Source organism: Malaclemys terrapin, chromosome 8 (assembly GCF_027887155.1).
Source record: "Malaclemys terrapin pileata isolate rMalTer1 chromosome 8, rMalTer1.hap1, whole genome shotgun sequence".
Taxonomy (NCBI): domain Eukaryota; kingdom Metazoa; phylum Chordata; order Testudines; family Emydidae; genus Malaclemys; species Malaclemys terrapin.
Window position 1 is genome coordinate 76,744,872 of NC_071512.1, and position 19,965 is coordinate 76,764,836.

Consider the following 19,965-nt stretch of genomic DNA (forward strand, 5'->3'; position numbering starts at 1 on the left):
AATAGTTTCTACCACAATAAGAGACAACTTCTCTGGAAATCCATAAATGCCAGCATTTAGATACATAATATAATACAAAAGACCCATAGACTAAAATATCTCAATATTTAATAAATAAATATATTTATATATAGTCTACAGGTATCCAACAGTTGCTCAGACCCCACACTGACTTACAGTACTTTGATAAGAATACAAAAATGGCAATCTTGTAAATAAGGAAACAAATTAAGCAGAATGATTTGTGAAGAAATACTCATTTATAATCCTATTAAACCCATAAAGATTATACATTTTAAAGGAATAATGTCATTAGCAACATTACCGTAACTCTATCAAAATTGTAAGAATTTTAAAAATCAGATTTTTCTCCAGTTGTGCCATTTGTATTCTGCACTTCACTCAGCTTCAATAGTGAAAGTGAACTAGTCAGTTTCATTTGGTTTATAAATCTGTTTCACTTTCCATAAGGAAGTGTTAGCTGCTAGGAGTCACTACTAGGAATAGTTATGTTGTGCAAGACTTTAAAGGCACCAAAGTAAAGGCAAACAAAAACTTCACCTCAAAGAGTGTTGTATTCAAGTCCCCAGTATTGTAGGGGGAATTTTTTTAAAAAAACTCTATTTATTGAAATGCTAATAAAATATATGAATTATGAAATATTTCTATTGACACGGGGGAAATATCTGCTGTCATTTACACCAATATAAACTGGGAGTAGTTCCATTAAAGTTAGTGGAATTATTCTGGTATAACTGAGAGCAGAACTTGACATATTATGTTGTCTGAATGGTTTAAACAAAGTGTTAAATTTTGAGCTTTCGTTACTTGACAGTGTATCTTTAATTTAAAAATACCCCTGGGTGATCTATGAAATGGTCTCACTAAAATGTGATCCACATCCTGGATACATTTGGGAACTTGCTGCCATAAATAAATACAAATGTTAATGACTCATCCCTATATAAACAGTCACAATTAAATTAAGAATTACTGTACCACAAACCAGATTCTTGATTCTCCTTTGAGTTTGTACCACATGATATTTGTACAGAAGCATTTTCAGACTGCCTCATTTCTTTGTTGATATATTTTAGCATTCCGCTAAGTGTCTGGAAGTCATTACTGTCCGATGTCGCATCTTCATCTACAATGTATGTGAGGGGATCGAATGAAGATTCATTCAAACTGTTTGGTGGAGTATGAAGAAAATCCTTTGGACTCTCGGGAATCATTGAGGGCTTTAATGTAAGCATTTGTTTGAAATCTTTTAACATTGTTTTTGATAGATCTAGAGAATCATCATCTTTAACACCTAGGTCACTAGCACTTATAGAACGACGCAGTTTTCTATGTTTGAAGTATGACGTATGAGAATTTCTGAAAGAATCTTGTTCTTGAACATCGAAGAGCATATGATCTGATAATACAAGCGGGATTGGTAGCTTCTTGATGCCTTCTGTTCTTTCATGCCCAGCAATTCTCGTTTGTAATCTCGTTACTTCAGATTCCTACAATGCAATAAAACAAATATTTTGCATTTTTAAAAAATGCTTATGTCCATGTAAACGTGCAGGACTCACCCCTGCGGCGTCTCCTGCTGGTCGTCTCAGGGAATTAGCTCTTTTCCAGCCTGGGCGCCCTCTGAATGGTGTCCTGCTTGTTTCCGGCCCCATGTCCCTCCCGGACCCCAGTGCCCTTTTATCTGGGGTGCTGCCCCCTGGCAATAACCCCCCACACTCTGCCTCTGCGTCTCCCCTCTCTGGGGAACCCCCAACCCTCTAATCCCCACCTTGCCTCAGTCTGGGCTACTGCCAGTCATCACTAAGCCCCCGCTCCCTGGGGCGGACTGCAATGTAAAAGCCACTCATCATAGGCAAAGGGGTTCGGACCTGCTGCCTTTGCCTGCCTCCCAGTACCTCTGTGGGCCTTGGACCAGGCCCTGCAGCCTGGGGAATTGCCAGCCTGGAGCTCCCCTGGCTCTCCCCAGCCCTGCTTCACTCTCAGGACCCTTTCTGCAGGCAGCCAGGCCCTGCTCCCTCCAAGACTAGAGAGAGAGCCTCCTGGGCCTCTGGCTCACAGCCTTTTTATACATGCCAGCTGTGGCCTGATTAGGGCATGACCCAGCTGCCGCCACTTCCCTAATCAGCCCAGCTTAGCAGCTCTCAGCCACAACCTTCTCCCAGGGCTGACTTTCCCCTTTTCAGCTGGAGTGGGGGAGCTGCCCCACTAAAGTCCATTAGAACTATCCTCTGTATTCTGTGCCATGTCTAAATACATTTCCCACTATCTCCTTAATAACTGTGGAAACATCATAATCCTGCCTCTCACTCGATCCCATAACCTGGGATCATCTTCGACTTGGAACTCTCTCTAGGTCTTCATGTCCGGCCTATGTCTAAATCTTGCCTATTCTTTATGCATAGCATCTACGTGGCTAAAACGGTCATCCAGGTTCTCGCCTCATGTCTCAATTACTGCAATATCCTTTTCTCTGGCCTTGACAACTGCAGTCTTGCCCTGCTCATATCCATTCAGAATGCTGCCGCAAAGATAATTTTCTCATTCCATCATTAACACCTCCTCTTTGCATCCCCTTCTCTATTACATCAAACACTTTCAAGGCCCTTTGGGGCCTATCCCCACCCTACCTATCATCTCTCACTCACTATAGAGATGTCAAATTTTGCCTCTGACTGGCAAATGATGCCAGCCACCATCATCCACTGGTCACATTTTCAAACAAGCTCCTTCATGCTTTCTCCCATACTGCCCCTCATGCTTGTAAGGAGCTCCCCTGCAAACGTTGACGAAGCTACCTCATTATCTTTCTTCTAATCCCTCCTTAAAACTCTCCATTGCCATGATGCCGATAAAAAACCTGAATGGCTAGGCCACTAATGTGCTGAGACCACTGCTATTCATGCTGACCAATACTGTCATTTCCTTGTATTCCTCCAGCCTACAATCTGTTTGTAGATAGGTTTCAGAATAACAGATTGTAAACTTTTCTGGGTCTTTTTAGTCTGTGTTTGTACAGTGCATAGCACAACTGGTCCTGGTTATGACTTGCACTCTTAGGCATTACTGTTATACAAACAATAAAATGATGTTTCTCCTGCAAAGTCTCTTAGTACCAACATCAGGGTCAATTTTTATTTGGTGCCATATCAGCAATATGATCAAAAGCATACAAAATGGCAGAGTTACGATATTTCCAACATATCAATGCCTGGAATATCATGTGGAAGGCAATCTCACTGTAAGCGTCTCTCATTAGAAAAGTGCGCTATCATTTTTCTGGCTTCAAAAACTCACTCTTTGAAAAAAATCAATTTCCAAAATGAAGGACATTAGAAAAAAAATGGAGAATGATTGCTATCTTAAATTTCCAGAACAAGACATTCACACCAAGATGACCCATTTGGGACATGCTATAAAACAGTGGGAAAAAATGATACCCAAATTGGGGGGAGGGGAATTAACTGCCACCCACACTCAGCACTTCCACGAAGGAAGCCCTCAGCTAGAGTTGGAGTGTACAAGAGGAGACAGAAGTAATGTTTGCCATAAAAACAGAAATTTTATTAGAGTTGACAATCCTCAGTGACATCAATAGTTCATCAATAAAATTTCTCAGAGAAAAAGATGACTACTGGGACTGAGGAACTCCATAATCTATCTAGCACAATGTGAATACTTGTGGAGAGAAAAGTCTGAAAAACTCGCATTTTTAAAAAGATATTATGGGCAGCAAAAAATCAGTATAAAAGATGAGTCTCTTGCCAGCCGTCACTGCAAAAATTATAATAAAGAAAATCAAAATCATAGGTTTGAGACAGTTGGGAAAATTAAGATGAGTATAGAAGTAGAATTTGAGAAGCAGTACCTCAAATGTCAAAGTTGTAACAAGTGGAGTGGGCAGTGTACTAGTAATAGGCATTAGCAGTAAAGTACCATCTTCTTTCTCAGGGTTTTACACTGCCATCCACCACTAGAGTATCTGAGTGCCTTCTACATAAACTAGATTTAGCAACAGTTATGTCCTCAGTAGGCTTCATGGAGTCTCTGGCTTTCCTCCCTTACTGGGGAATGGGAACTCTACTTGGGGTAGGTTTTCTATTTCTTTCCTGCGAAGAGGAAAAGCAGATGATTGATGTTGTGAATGTCATTCTGCTTATGGCGGAAAAGCTACATCAAAAAGTAACTGGCATTATCTTTGAGAAATCATGGAGGATGGGTGAGGTTCCAGAGGACTGGCGAAGGACAAACATAACACCTATCTTTAAAAAGAAGAACAAAAAGGACTTGTGGAATTATAGATCGGTCAGCTTAACTTTGATACATGGAAAGATACCGGAACAAATTATTAACAAATCAGTTTGTGAGTATCTAGAGGATAATGGGGTTATAAGGAATAGCCAAGCATGGATTTGTCAAGACCAAATCATGCCAAACCACCCTAATTCCTTCTCTGACAGGGTTACTAGCCTAGTGGATAGGAGGCAAGCAGATAATACCCCTCTACCCCAATAGAACGCGACCCGATATAATACAAATTCGGATATAACGCGGTAAAGCAGCGGGGAGCCCCGGGCCCTTTAAAGCGCCACCCGAGCCCCGCTGGTTTACCGCATTATATCCAAATTCGTGTGGAGCCCGGGGCCCTTTAAATCACCGCACGAGCCCGGCTGCCGGGCGGTGATTTAAAGGGCCAGAGGCTCTGGCTGCTGCGGGGAGCCCCAGGCCCTTTAAATCCCTGCCCGAGCCCCACTGCCGGAGCTCCGGCGGTGATTTAAAGGGCCCGGGGCTCCCCGCAGCAGCAGGTGCACTGGGCCCTTTAAATCCCCGCCGGGGCTCCAGTAGCCAGGCTCAGGTGGTGATTTAAAGGGCCAGAGGCTCCAGCCGCTGCAGCTGGAGCACCAGGCCCTTTAAATCACCGCTGGGGAAGCCGGTCCAGTCTGGCATGGCTTACCGGCTCGAACCCAATATAACGCGGTCTCACCTATAAGGCGGTGAGATTTTTTGGCTCCCGAGGACTGCGTTATATCGGGGTAGAGGTTTATACTATATTTTGATTTTAGTATGCTTTTGACACAATCCATATGAAATTTTCATCTACAAACTAGGGAAACATGTTAGACAAAATTACTAGGTGGGTGCACAACTGGTTGAAAGACCATACTCAAAGAGTAGTTATCCATGATTTGCTGACAAGCTGGGTGGGGGATGGAAGGGTCCCTATCTAATAGGATCCTGCAGGAGTCAGTCCTGGGTCCAGTACTATTCAATATTTTCATTAATGATCTGATAACGGAGTGGAGAGCAGGCTTATAAAATTTGTGGATGACACCAAATTGGGAGGGTTTGTTAGCACTTTTGATAACAGGATTAGAATTCAAAACAACTTTAAACAAATTGATTTCAGGCTTGGTCCACACTGGGGCGGGGGATCGATCTAGGAAACGCAACTTCAGCTACGAGAATAACGTAGCTGAAGCCGACGTTTCCTAGATTGAATTAAGTTTACTTACTGCGGGTCCACGTGGCGCAGGCAAGCTCCCCCGTCGACAGTGCTTCCTCCTCTCGGCGAGCAGGAGTTCCACAGTCGACGGGGGAGCGCTTCTGGGATCGATTTATCGCGTCCAGATGAGACGCGATAAATCAATCCAGAAGATCGATCTCTACCCGCCAAATCAGGCGGCTAGTGTAGACCAAGCCTTAGACCAATTCTCCAACAAGATGAAATCCAATAAAGAAAAATGCAAAAGTACTACGCTTATGAGGGGAAAAAAATGATATGCACAACTACAAAATGGGGAATAACTGGCTAGGCAGTAGAACTGCTGAAAAGGATCTGGGGGGGTTATACTGGATCACCAGATTGATATGAGTCAATGTGATGCATTTGCAAAAAGGGCTAACATTCTGGGGTATATTAACTGAAGTGTTGTATTTTCAGACATGGGAGGTAATTGTCCTACTCTTCTCGGCACTGGAAAGGCCTCAGCTGAAGTATTGTATCATATTGGGCAACACATTTCAGGAAAGATGGGGAAACAGTCCAGAGAAGAACAACAGAAACGATAAAAGATTTAGAAAACTTGACCGAAGAAGAAAGGTTAAAAAAGTTTAGTCTTGAGAAAAGAAGACTGAATGGAACCTGATAACAGTCTTCAAATATGTTAAGGGCTATTATAAGGAGGATGGTGATCAATTATTCTCCATATCTACTGAAAGTAGGACAAAAAGAAATGGGCTTAATTTGCAGAAATGGAGATTTATATTAGATATTAGGAAAAACTTTCTAACTATAAGGGTAGTTAAGCTCTGGAAAAGAGTTCCAAGGGCTGTTGTGGAATTCCTGCCAAAGAAGGTTTTTAAGAACAGGTTGAACCAACACCTATCAGGAATGGTCTTGATTTAGTAGGTCCTGCCTCAGCACAGGGGGCTGTACTTGGTGATCTCTCAAGATCCCTTCCAGTCCTACATTTCTATGATTTCCTAAAGGTAATCAGATTAGTCTAACCTCCTCTGAAAGTTCATTCTACAGCTGGATCCCTTCAATTGAGAATAGTTTGTCTTGATTCTTATGCATTTTATTCTGGGCTTTGTGATCTGCATTGTCCCAGAGGAGCAGGACTGTCTACCTGTAAATTAGAACATCTACTGAAGAAACTTTTATCTAACATAGCACATTAGAAAAAAGAAACCTGTTAAAGAAGTGTTAGACATCACCATACAGAGCTACTCATGCTAGTTATACACTAGGTGGTAACACTGGAAATTTTGACACACTGATACCTGTTGTATTTTAGCTTTTCCCTTTAAAAAGGGTGGGGCCATCTAGCTATTTACATCCTGCACCTATATCTGTGCCCTGGTCTACACTACAAGTTTAGGTCGAATTTAGCAGCATTAGATCGATTTAACCCTGCACCTGTCCACACGACGAAGCCATTTTTGTCGACTTAAAGGGCTCTTAAAATCGATTTCTGTACTCCTCCCCGACAAGGGGATGAGCGCTGAAATCAACCTTGCTGGGTCGAATTTGGGGTAGCGTGGACACAATTAGATGGTATTGTCCTCCGGGAGCTATCCCACAGTGCTCCATTGTGACCGCTCTGGACAGCACTCTCAACTTAGATGTACGGGCCAGGTAGACAGGAAAAGCCCCGCGAACTTTTGAATATCATTTCCTGTTTGGCCAGCGTGGCGCACTCAGAGGTGACCGTGCAGATCTCATCAGCAGAGGTGACCCTGGAGTCTCAGAATCGCAAAAGAGCTCCAGCATGGACTGAATGGGAGGTACTGGATCTGATCGCTGTATGGGGAGAGGAACCTGTGATATCAGAACTCCGTTCCAAAAGACAAAATGCCCAAATATTTGTAAAAAATCTCCAAGGGCAGGAAGGACAGAGGCTTTAACAGGGACCCACAGCGGTGCTGCGTGAACTTAAGGAGCGCAGGCAAGCCTACCAAAGAACCAGAGAGGCAAACGGCCGCTCTGGGTCAGAGCCCCAGACATGCCGCTTCTATGATGAGCTGCATGCCATTCTAAGGTGTACCCCTACAACTACCCCACCCCTTTGCATGGACTCCGTCAATGGATTCTCACGCAACAGGGATGCGGATTTTGGGGACGAGGAAGATGATGAGGAGGAGGAGGTTGAAGATAGCACGCAGCAAGCAAGCGGAGAAACCGTTTTCCCCAACAGCCAGGAACTGTTTATCACCCTAGAACCAGTACCCTCCCAACCCACCCAAGGCGGGCTCCCGGACCTTGAAGGTGGAGAAGGGACCTCTAGTGAGTGTACCTTTGTAAATATAATACATGGCTTAAAAGCAAGCGTGTTTAATGATTAATTTGCCCTGAAGACTTGGGATGCATTCACGTCCAGTACAGCTACTGGAAAAGGTCTGTTAACGTGTATGGGGATGGAGCGGAAATCCTCCAGGGACATCTCAATGAAGCTCTCCTGGATGTACTCCCAAAGCCTTTGCAAAAGGTTTCTGGGGAGGGCAGCCTTATTCCATCCTCCATGGCAGGACACTTTACTATGCCAGGCCAGTAGCACATAGTCTGGAATCATTGCAAAACAAAGCATGGCAGCGTATGGTCCTGGTGTTTGCTGGCATTCAAGCAACATCCGTTCTTTATCTCTCTGTGTTATCCTCAGGAGAATGATATCATTCATGGTCACCTAGTTGAAATAGGGGAATTTTATTAAGAGGACATTCAGAGGTGGCCATTCCTCCTGGACTGTTTGCCTTTGGCTGAGCAGAAATCATCCCCGCTGTTAGCCACGCGGTTGGGGGAGGGATGAAGCGATCATCCCAGAGAACTGGTTGTGCGTGGGGGGTTTAATTGGGTTTGTGCTGCACGTTAACCCAAAAACCACAGCCCCTCTTTTTAAATGGCCAACCCAACAGGTGCTTGGTATGGGAAATGAGGGCGCTGAAACCATTCCGGCATGTTATGAAGGTTAAAGAAACCAAAAGACTGTGGCTTACCATGTCTGCCTGCAAGCTGAATTCTGTTGCCCGCCGGCCCTGCGTGTGATCTCTCACACCAAACTGGCAGGCCCTCAATATAAGAGGCAAAATGCGACCTTGTAAAGAAAGCACACGTGCTATGTAATGTTAATAGCTTGGTTCACCGTGAAAGAGTCTACCCATTGTTCTCTAAAATGTGTCTTTTTAAATACTACTCTCTACTCCCCTTTTTTTTCCCCTCACGGAGCTGCAAATGTTTCAATGCTCCCTCTATCATCTCCGTCCCAGAGGCTAGCGAAAATTAGAAGGCAAAAACCCCCCCAAAAAAACCAAAACAAAAAAAACACGCCTTCGCGATGAAATGTTCTGAGCTCATGCAGTCCTCACACACTGAAAGAACCCAGCAGAATGTGTGGAGATAGACAATGTCAGAGTGCAGGAAAGCACAAAATGAACACAAGGACAGGAGGGACGCACGAAAGGAGAGGTGGCGGGATCAAGATGATAGGTGGCGTCAGCATGATGAGAGGCGGCAGAAAGCAATGCTGAGGCTACTGGAGGATCAAACCGATATGCTCCGACGTATGGCTGAGGTGCAGGAAAGGCAGCAGGAGCACAGACCGCCACTGCAGCCCCTGTGTAACCAACCGCCCTCCTCCCCAAGTTCCATAGCCTCCTTACCCAGATGCCCAAGAACCACTCCAACCCAGAGGGCTGCCCAAGCAACAGAATGCTGGCATTCAATAAGTTTTGAAGTGCAGTGTGGCCTTGTCCTTCCCTCCTCCCCCATGCCTCCTGGGCTACCTTGGCAGTTATCCCCCCATTTATGTGATGAATTAATACAGAATGCATGAATTTGAAACAATGACTTTATTGCTTCTGCAAACTGCGATAGAAGGGGGGGAGGGGAGGGGAGGGCAGTTGGCTTACAGGGAAGTAGAGTGAACCAAGGGGCAGGTTTTCATCAAGGAGAAACAAACAGAACTTTCACACCGTAGCCTGGCCAGTCATGAAACTGGTTTTCAAAGCTTCTCTGATGCGTAGCGCGCCCTGCTGTGCTCTAACTGCCCTGGTGTTTGGCTGCACGTAATCATCAACCAGGTGATTTGCCTCAACCTCCCACCCCGCCATAAATGTCTGCTCCACTATATCTGTGAGAGTAAGGGGGACACAGCAAGCGGTAATAACAATGGGAATATTGGTTTCGCTGAGGTCTATCAGAGTCAGTAAACTGCGCCAGCTAGCTTTTAATCGTTCAAATGTACATTCTACCACGATTCTGCACTTGCTCAGCCAATCATTGAACAGCTTCTGACTACTGTCCAGGCTGCCTGTGTATGGCTTCATGAGCCACGGCATTAAGGGGTAGGCTGGGTCCCCAAGGATAACTATAGGTATGTCAACATCCCCAACGGTTATTTTCTGGTCTGGAAAGTAAGTCCCTTGCTGCAGCCGTTCACACAGACCAGAGTTCCTAAAGATGCGAGCATCATGTACCTTTCCCAGCCATCCCATGTTGATGTTGGTGAAACGTTCCTTGTGATCCACCAATGCTTGCAGCACCATTGAAAAGTACCCCTTTCGGATTACGTGCTGGCTGCCTTGGTGCTCCGGTCCCAAGATAGGGATATGCATTCCATCTATCGCCCCACCACAGTTAGGGAATCCCATTGCAGGAAAGCCATTCACTATGACCTGCACATTTCCCAGAGTCACTACCCTTGATAGCAGCAGGTCAGTGATCGCGTTGGCTACTTGGATCACAGCAGCCCCCACAGTAGATTTGCCCACTCCGAATTGATTCCCGACTGACCAGTAGCTGTCTGGCGTTGGAAGCTTCCAGAGGGCTATCGCCACCCATTTGTGAACGGTGAGGGCTACTCTCATCTTGGTATTCTTGCGCTTCAGGGCAGGGGAAAGCAAGTCAAAGTTCCATGAAAGTGCCCTTACGCATGCGAAAGTTTCTCAGCCACTGGGAATCATCCCAGACCTGCAACACTATGCGGTCCCACCAATCTGTGCTTGTTTCCTGGGCCCAGAATCGGCGTTCCACAGCATGAACCTGCCCTATTACCACCATGATGTACAAATTGCCAGGGCCCGTGCTTTGAGAGAAGTCTGTGTCCATGTCCTCATCACTCTCGTCACCGCGCTGCCGTTGCCGCCTCACCTGCTTTTGAAGTTTCTGGTGCTGCATATACTGCAGGATAATGCAAGTGGTGTTTACAGTGCTCATAACTGCTGCGGTGATCTGAGTGGGCTCCATGCTTGCCATGGTATGGCGTCTGCAGGAGAGCAGAGTGGCAGTGGAAGCGGTTGTTCGATAACGACAGTTTGCAGTCCTACTGCACCGTCTGCTGCCAGCAGCACCCAGGACACAACAGCAGCGGCTGAGCTGAGCGGGCTGCACACTTGCCGTGGTATGGCATCTGCGCGGAAAAAAGGCGCAAAATGATTGTCTGCCGTTGCTCTCACAGAGGGAGGGGTGAGTGATGACATGGCTTACAGGGAATTAAAAACCAAAAAAGGGGGCAGGTTTGCATCAAGGAGAAACACACACAGAACTGTCACACCGAAGCCTGGCCAGTCACGAAACTGGTTTTCAAAGCCTCTGTGATGCGCAGTGCACCTTGCTTGCTCTTCTAATCACAGACAGCCTAGTCAGTGAACAGTGCCAGCGAGCTTTTAAACGTCCAAAGGCACATTCTACCACCATTCCGCACTTGCTCAGCCAATAGTTGAACTGTTCCTTACTACTGACAGGCTTTATGAGCCATGGGAGCAAGGGGTAGGCGCGACTGTGCGGTGCTGCTGGCTGAGAGAGCAGCCTGAAGCAGAAGCCTCCAGCTCGTATGATATTCCAGGCAGGACTGACTCTCCATTAGACGAAACTTGAAGAGAATGACCTAAAGTCACTCCCATTTATGTCCAGGTGCCCCTGACCAACTTCACTGAGGTCTGCCAGGAGCGCCCATGTCTGCCCAGGCACCCAGGAAACGACGACAACGACAATGGCTAGCAGTCGTACTGCACTGTCTGCTGCCGTGAAGGCAAGGAGCTTCTGCTGTGTAGCAATGCAGTACCGCATCTGCCAGCAGCACCCAGGAGACATACAGTGACAGTGAGCTGAGCGGGCTCCATGCTTGCCGTGGTATGTCGTCTGCACGGGTAACCCAAGACAAAAAGGCGAGAAACAATTGTTCGCTGTTGCTTTCACGGAGGGAAGGGGGCCTGACAACATGTACCCAAAGCCACCGGCGACAATGTTTTTGCCCCATCAGGCATTGGGAGCTCAACCCAGAATTCCAATGGGCGGCGGAGACTGCGGGAACTGTGGGATAGCTACTCACAATGCAACGCTCCGAAAGTCAACGTTAGCCTCTGTACTGTGGATGCACTCCACCAACTTAATGCGCTTAGTGGGGACACACACAATTGACTGTATAAAATCGATTTCTAAAAAAATCGACCTAATTTCGTAGTGTAGACACACCCTGTATGGCATAGATGAATGATCTTTTTATAGCTAATTAAAAGAAATAGGGGTTTGTGATTGGGCATCTAGCCCAGACTGGCCCATAAGGGGTTAATAGAGCCCTTGGGAGGCTGCACAGGAGTCAGCCAATCAGAGAGGGGCTGCGAGGAGCAGCCAGTCAGGGCCAGGCTGGCCTATATAAGGAGGACTGCAGAAAAGAGCAGCTTCAGTAGCTCCCTGTAGCTCAAGGAGGGAGGACTGGCTGCCTTGCAGGAGGAAGAAGCGAATATCTTGGACAGAGCAGTGCTGGGCGGGGTCAGAGGAGCGAGAGTGAGTTCCCAGCTGACTGCTGGCATGCTGAGGCCTGACACAATGGCAGATAAGGTGCTAAGACTGTGGGGAAGTGACCCAGAGAAATAGACAGAGGTTGGAGGGGATGCAGCACATGGCTGTCATCTACAGGGTCCCTGAGCCGGGACCTGGAGTAGTGGGGGGGCCCAGGTCCCCACTTGTCCCCACTCAGGAAGTGGCTTCACAACGGACTGCTGTTCCCCCGGAAGAGGGCAGAAGCTGGTGAGGCACAGCCAGAGGGCTGTGTCATGAAGAAGATGCCGCGGACCTAGGAGTCATCTGGGTCCCCGCAGCAGAAGTGATGGTGGCAAGATGCCACCAGAAGAGGGTACAGAGCTAATTCCCAAGACAGCCAACAAGAGGCGCCGCAATGGTGAGTCGCACCCTGTCACAGGGTTACATGGACTTATTATTACAGTATATATTCACAATACTGTATTTCCTTAAGAATTTTTACATTTGTAAAACACAAAATTGGTCTTTTATAAAGACATTTTTGCATAAAACAAAATGGCTGAGTTATAAGATATGTAGATGTATATTAATTCATTGTGGACTGAACTGCTCTGACACAATCCACTCATACAGCATTGTGTAATCCACTTGCTGCTCTCAAATCCAGTTCTTCCACATGGCAGAGTAAAACTCTAGGCCTATACGATAAGTCTTTTAGGTACTTCTCATTCCTTGTAAAAACAAACATGAGGCAAAAGAGGGTAATTAATTTGTTGGCATAAGGAAGCCTTTGTTTTTGCCCCCCGACGCCTTAAAATGTCTCACGTACAACACATTGCTATGTTAACCCACCTTCACAAGCAGTGCTTCATTTGCAGCTTGAACCATTTCATTTCTAGCCTGAAGTTGTTGCTGAAGATTATTGACAGTGTCCTGAGCCTCTTCTAACTCCTGCTTCAGCTGCTGCAATTGTCCACTTAGATGATGAGAGCCAGATTTCTGGCTGTCTGTTGACATCTGCCACCTTTCCTGATTTGTCTGATGTGCAAGCTTCTAGAAGTTTTAAGAAATAAAGTGAAAACATTATACAGATTTTGTTTTATGCCAACTTTAATACTATTCTTTCTCATTCACACAATATATGTATAGACAGGAAGGGGTCCAAGTAACAATTTCAAAACTCATCACCATTAACACATAAGGGTGTTTGACAGCTGTTGTTCTTCAAAATGTGTTGCACATGTTCATTCCACTCTAGGTAGGTGCATGCCCCGAGCAGTTGCCAGAAATTTTTTCCCCCTCAGTGGTACTGGTCAGGACAGCTTGAGCGCCTTCTGCTGCTGCATGCTGTTAGTGCCAGTATAAAAGCACCCAGCTGACCCCATGCCCCCTCAGTTCCTTCTTTCTAAAAAACTCCAATGTAGAGGGCAGGTCATGGAATGTGCATGTGCAACACATCTTGAAAAACAGCAGTTATGGAAGGTTAGTAACTGTTTTTCCCCCCTTCGAGTGACTGCACATGCATTTCACACTAGGTGTCTCGCAAGCAGTTGAATAGGCAGAGGAATCAGAGTTCGCGCACACACACCCACCCACCCCCAGCTTGGCCAAATTTGGCATCATCTCTGGAATGCTGAGTGATGGTGTATTGGGAGGAGAATGTGTGCAATAACCAGGTCACTGCTTTACAAATGTCTTGAATAAAGATCTGAACTATGAATGCTGCGGCGGATGCTTGCGACCTTGTGGAATGAGCAGTCAGGACAGCTATTGGCGAAACATCTGCCTGATGGTAACAAGAGCAAATACATTAAATAATCTAGGATAAAATTCTCTGTGAAGAGATTGGGATGCGTTTCATCCTGTCAGCCACAGCTATGAACAGTTGGGTAGACTTTCCGAATGGCGTAGTTCTTTTTTATGTAGAATGCTAAGGCTTGTCTAATGTCAAGCTTCGGGTAGAATCAGATAGACAGACTGCCAGATTGCTATGAAATTGCAAAAACACTTTTGGGGGGCAACTGGGGTGAAGACAAAAATACATCTTATTTTTAAAGAAGACTGTGTACAGAAGCTCCGATGTGAGGGCATAGAGTTCTGAGACCCTTCTGGCTGAAGTGCTGGATATTGCTGCAAGGTGAACCTTGATAAAGGAGATTGCTAAGCCTTGCTGTTTCAGGTGTAGTAGATACTCAAGTATGTCTTGTATGGACGAACACGTGGGTAAGACACTATGTTGGGACGCCCAAACAGAGAATCATTTCCACTTCAAGAGGTTAAGTAGCTCTGTTGGAGGGCTTTCTACTACCTAGTAGGACCTGACAAACTTGCTCTGAGCAATCCCGCTCTCTGGGATTTAGCCATGAAGCTTTCAAGCCATTATATGAAGAAAGTTCAGGTTCGGGTGGAGCAGCTGACCATGGTCCTGGGAAATCAGGTCCAGGTGAAACAGAAGCACAATTGGAGTTGCCACTGAGAGATCTAGAAGAGTGGAGAACCAGTGTTGGCACGCCTATGATGGGCCTATTTGATTAACCTGGTCTTGCTTAATCGTTAGCAGAGCTCTGTGCAGCAGCGGAAAAGCGGGGGGGGGGGGGAAAACGCATAATAAAGATGTTCCATCTATGATAGTAGAAAGGCATCCTAGATAGAACCTGGGCTGTGTTCCTATAAGGAGCACAATTGGGGACAACTCCTGTTGTACCTGTTCGCAAATAGACCTGTCTTAGTCCCCCACTACTGGAAAATGTCTCTTGCCATATCTGGACACAAAGACCACATGTAGTGACTGGAAAAGATCCACTGAGGTGATCTGCCAACTCATTTTGCATTCCCAGAAGGTAAGGGGCTTCGAGGTTGATTGAGTGGGCTATGCAAAAGTCCCATAGCTGCATTGCTTCATGACAGAAGAGGGAAGAGCGAGCTCCCCCTGACCAGTTGAGGTAAAACATGGCTGCAGTGTTGTCTGTGAGAACAGCCAAGTTTCTGGGAGGGAAATCCTGGTTTGAGTAGAATCAAACACTGCCCCAATGAACTCTATCCTCTGCACTGGAGTGAAGGTAGATTTTTCTGCATTTATTAGAAGCCATACGGCCTTGAATGTTCATAGAATCATAGAAGATTAGAGTTGGGAGAGACTCCAGGAAGTCATCTAGTCCAACCCCCTATTCAAAGCAGGACCAATCCCAACTAAATCATCCCAGCCAGGGCTTTGTCAAGCTGGGCCTTAAAAACCTCTCAGGATGGAGATTCCACCACCTCCCTAGGTAACCCATTCCAGTGCTTCACCACCCTCCTAGTGAAATAGTGTTTCCTAATAGCCAATTTAGGCCTCCCCCACTGCAATTTGGGACCATTGCTCCTTGTTCTGTCATCTGCCACCACTGAGAACAGACTAGTTCCACCCCCTCCAGGTTGTTGAAGGCTACCATCAAATCCCCCCTCACTCTTCTTTTCTGCTGACTAAATAAGCACAGTTCCCTCAGCCTCTCCTCATAAGTCATGTGCCCCTACCCCCTAATCATTTTCATTGCCCTCAGCTGGACTCTCTTCAATTTGTCCACATCCTTTCTGTAGTGGGGGGCCCAAAAGTGGACGCAATACTCCAGATGTGGCCTCACCAGTGCCGAATAGAGGGGAATAATCACGTCCCTCAATCTGCTGGCAATACTCCTAATGCAACCCAATATGCTGTTAGCCTTTTTGGCAACAAGAGCACACTGTTGATTCCTAGCCAACTCCTTGTCCATTGTAATCCCCAGATCCTTTTCTGCAGAACTGCTGCTTAGTCAGCCAGTCCCCAGCCTGTAGCATTGCATGGGATTCTTCCATCTGAAGTGCAGGATTCTGCACTTATCCTCGTTGCACCTCATCAGATTTCTTTTGGCCCAATCCTCCAATTTGTCTAGGTCACTCTGGACCCTATCCCTACCCTCCAGCTTATCTCACTCTCCCCCCAGCTTAGTGTCATCTGCGAACTTGCTGAGGGTGCAATCCATCCCATCATCCAGATCATTAATGAAGATAATGAACAAAATTGGCCCCAGGACCGACCCCTGGAGCACTCTGCTTGATACTGGCTGCCAACTAGACCGAGCCATTGATCACTACCCGTTGAACCAGATGATCTAGCCAGCATTCTATCCACCTTATAGTCCATTCATCCAATCCATACTTTTTTTTTTAAACTTGCTGACAAGAATACTGTGGGAAACCATAGCAAAAGCTTTGCTAAAGTCAAGGTATATCACGTCCACCACCTTCCCCATATCCACAGAGCTAGTTATCTCATCATAGAAGGCAATCAGGTTGGTCAGGCATGACTTGCCCTTGGTGAATCCATGTTGACTGTTCCTGATCACTTTCCTCTCCTCCACGTGCTTCAAACTGAATTCCTTGAGGACCTGCTGCATGATTTTTCTAGGGACCGAGGTTGACTGAATGAGTTGAACGTTGGATATTACCTGAGCCCTGGACTGGCCCTTAACTAGTCAATAATTTAGATAAGGGAAAACCTGCACCCCTAACTTCTTGAGGAAAGCTGACACTACCACCATGCATTTTGTGAACACCTGCTGAGCCGCAGACAGACCGAATGGGAGAACTGTGAATTGGTAGTGTGAGTGGTTCGCTACGAATCTGAGGAACATTGCGTCCTTGGTATATCAATATATGAAAACAGGTATCTCCTAAGAGCGGCGTACCAATCCCTGGGATTCAGGGAGGGGATAATGGATACAAGGGTGACCAGGAAGAACTTTATTTTCTTGAGATAATTGTTGAGCCGCCGCAGGTCTAAAATGGGTTTGAGACCGCCCTTGGCTTTTGGGATTAGGAAATAACAGGAATAAAACCCCTTCACTCTTAAATTCCACACCTCAGCCACCCGAAGAAGAGAATGAACCTCCCAAACCAGAAGCTCTTCGTGAGAGGGGTCCCTGAAGAAACAGGGAGGGAAGGTGGGAAGGAAGGGTAGAAATAAACTGGAGGGTGCATCACAGTCCCACAGTGCTCAACACCCAATGGTCCGTGGTGATACGGGACCAAGCATTGAGAAAAGGCAATTTGCAAATAAAGGCGAAACAGGGTCTGGCATCACGGGAACTGGTATGGTGTCCTCGAGCATCCCATCAAAATGCCTGCTTAGAACCCCCTGGATGACTGGGTGGGGCAGGCATTGACACTGAGGTAGAAGGGGGTGGTGGCCTATGCCTAAAATCTCTGCTTCTCTCTCTCTGCAGATCGTGACAGACAGCCAAGGCTGTCATACCAGATGGCTGTTGAGGTCTGTAGGGCTTCCTTGAAGGAGCAGGTGTGTATAATCCAAGGGATTTAAGGGTCACCCTGGAGTCTTTCAGACCATGCCATTTCACATCAGTGTATTCTGAAAAGAGTGAAGCTCCTTCGAAAGATAGGTCCTGTTGGAGTCCTGAGGACTGTAGCCACTAACTCCTGCATGTGACCACTGCCAAAGCCATGGACCTGGCTGCTGAGTCAGCTGCATCCAAAGCAGCTTACAACAAGGTCCTCACCACTGATTTTTTTCCCTTGTCCACCAGTGAGAACTCTTGCATAGTCTCTTGTGGGAGCAAGTTCTTGAACTTCTGCAAGGAGTCCTACATATTAAAATCATACCTTCCCAGCAGCACCTACTGGTTTGCAGTTCTGAGTTGTAACCCCCCAGGAGAATAAACTTTTCTACTGAACAAGTTTAATTTCTTTGAGTCTTTTGATTTTTGGGGTTGCACCCTGTTGACCCTGCCTTTCTCTCTCATTGGCAGCAGCTACCATCAGGGATCCTGGGCGGGGGATGGGTGTACAGGAACTCATAACCCTGGGCAGGAACAAAGTATTTTTGTTCAACCCTTTTTGACATGGGGGGAAGGGACATGAGGGTCTGCTACCAGGTCTTAACAGGTTTCATAATGGCCTCATTGAGAGGCAGAGCTACTTTTGAGGGGCTCGCAGTGGCTAAAATGTCAACCAGGCTATGGGAGGACTTTCTCTACCTGTATACCCAGACTTATTGAAGGGGGTGACCTTAAGTCTTGGTGAGCCTTATCGTCATTCAGGGGAGGCAACACACCTTCTCCTGAGACTGCTTCATCAGGGGAGGAGGCCAGCACCAGCATTTTGAGTTTTCTTGAAGTTTTTTTTTTTTCCCCCAACCCTTTAACTTTAACTGCAGTCCCATATTTCCTCATTTCTGCATGAAGCTCTTCTTCTCTTTCTTACTCAGCAGGATCTGGTTGAGCTGGTTCATGCAGTTTGGCTCCGGGGTCAGTACCGGAGTCCAGACCAGGCGCTGTCCAAGAGGATGAGAACGCCCTTCTTTCCGAGGTCACCCAACAGGTGCCCCTGGAATAAGCCCTAGAAACGGGGGAAAACCCCAGGGTTCCAAAAGGACCACTGGACTGGCATAGGTCCCCAGTGACCTCCTGACCATGCACTCGATGGTACTCCTGTGTCTGGATGCATGGAAGGATGGAAATGTCTGGAGGAGTAGCTAGAAAGAGGCTTCTTGGAGGAGTAAGACCCAACCTCCGATTCAGTCTCTCTCTCCAGTGACCATGGTGGTGCCATTCCTACCAGTGCCAGAGACCGGTGCCATGGTTTCCCTTTTGACAGTACTGAAGGGCATGGTACCAAACGATGACAGGATCCAGTGGGTTCCCTCCTGTCCATTAGGCACCAGCAACACTGAATCTTGTATTGCCAGTAATACCAGTACCAACTGCAAAAGAAATTCTCTGGCAGCAGCACACGCCATGTGGTTGGTACCGAGGTAGTATCAGTACTGTGCTGTGCCGCAGATGTAAACAGCTCTTCCAGTACTGGACTTGACAGTGCCTGCATAGGTGCCAGAGTCAATGGTGCTAACTTCTGTGGTACCAAGACAGAAGAGTATTTGGTTTAGATTGCATTCTACTCTAATCCCCATGCCTGGCCAGCTTCAGTGCCGGGACTCCAATATGGTATGAGGCGCACTCCTTACTAACGGCAAGCCACTTGGTGCCAAGTCTGACCGCCCTGGCTCAGATGGAGGTCTCAGTGCTGCCTCCATGAGCAAAAATTTTAGCCTGGCCTCATGGTCCTTCATGCAAGGCTTAAAGTTCTTCCAGATCTGGCAACAGTTCCCAAAGTGAGCTTTTCCCAGGCACTTCAGGTAGCTTGAGTGCAAGGGGCATATGCCTAGTTGCAGGAGGTGCAGAGCGTAAAGCCCAGTCATCAAAGCATGCCTTGGCATAGGGGAATGGACAACACAAAGTTACAGAACTTCATTAAAATTAGCTAAAACTGACTAAAACTAACTAACTAGATACAGAAAGAAGAAAAGACAACTGAGAAAGCTTGCAAAAACAAGGATAGCAGTTCCAGCAACCGTCGCGGGCGGTAAGAAGAAACTGAGGGGGCGGGATCAGCTGGGTGCTTTATACCAGTGCTATCAGCGTGTAGCAGCAGAGGGCACTCAAGCAGCCACAATGGGTACCACTGAGGGAAAAAAATTTGAGCAACTGTGCTCAGGGTGCACATGTGCAATCAGAAGAAAAAAAAAAAAGAAACTAGGGATATGAAGGTTTCATTTGCCCCCAGAAATAATGCAATCTACTTTTGGAATTGAAGCAAAGTCTGCCAATCTGTATTTTGGAACCCCTTTCACATTTTCAGAAAAAATAAATAAGCCATTC

The 19,965-nt window shown here is 46.5% G+C and overlaps 1 protein-coding gene across 2 annotated transcripts in view; it reads right to left on the bottom strand.

Annotated features, from left to right (window-relative positions):
* Nucleotides 1–97: 97 nt before the first annotated feature.
* CCDC18 (coiled-coil domain containing 18) overlaps nucleotides 98–19,965 on the bottom strand; it is a 71,414-nt gene continuing 51,546 nt past the window's right edge. Inside the window, exons 27-28 of one of the 2 annotated variants that reach the window (XM_054038671.1) lie at nucleotides 13,130–13,330; nucleotides 98–1,511 (exon numbers count right to left, since the gene is read on the bottom strand). In XM_054038671.1, coding sequence (XP_053894646.1) covers nucleotides 984–1,511; nucleotides 13,130–13,330 — 729 coding nt within the window. In that variant the 3' untranslated portion in view covers nucleotides 98–983. Of the gene's footprint in view, nucleotides 1,512–13,129; nucleotides 13,331–19,965 lie in introns of those variants that run through there. The other variant, XR_008446028.1, reaches the window with a different exon arrangement.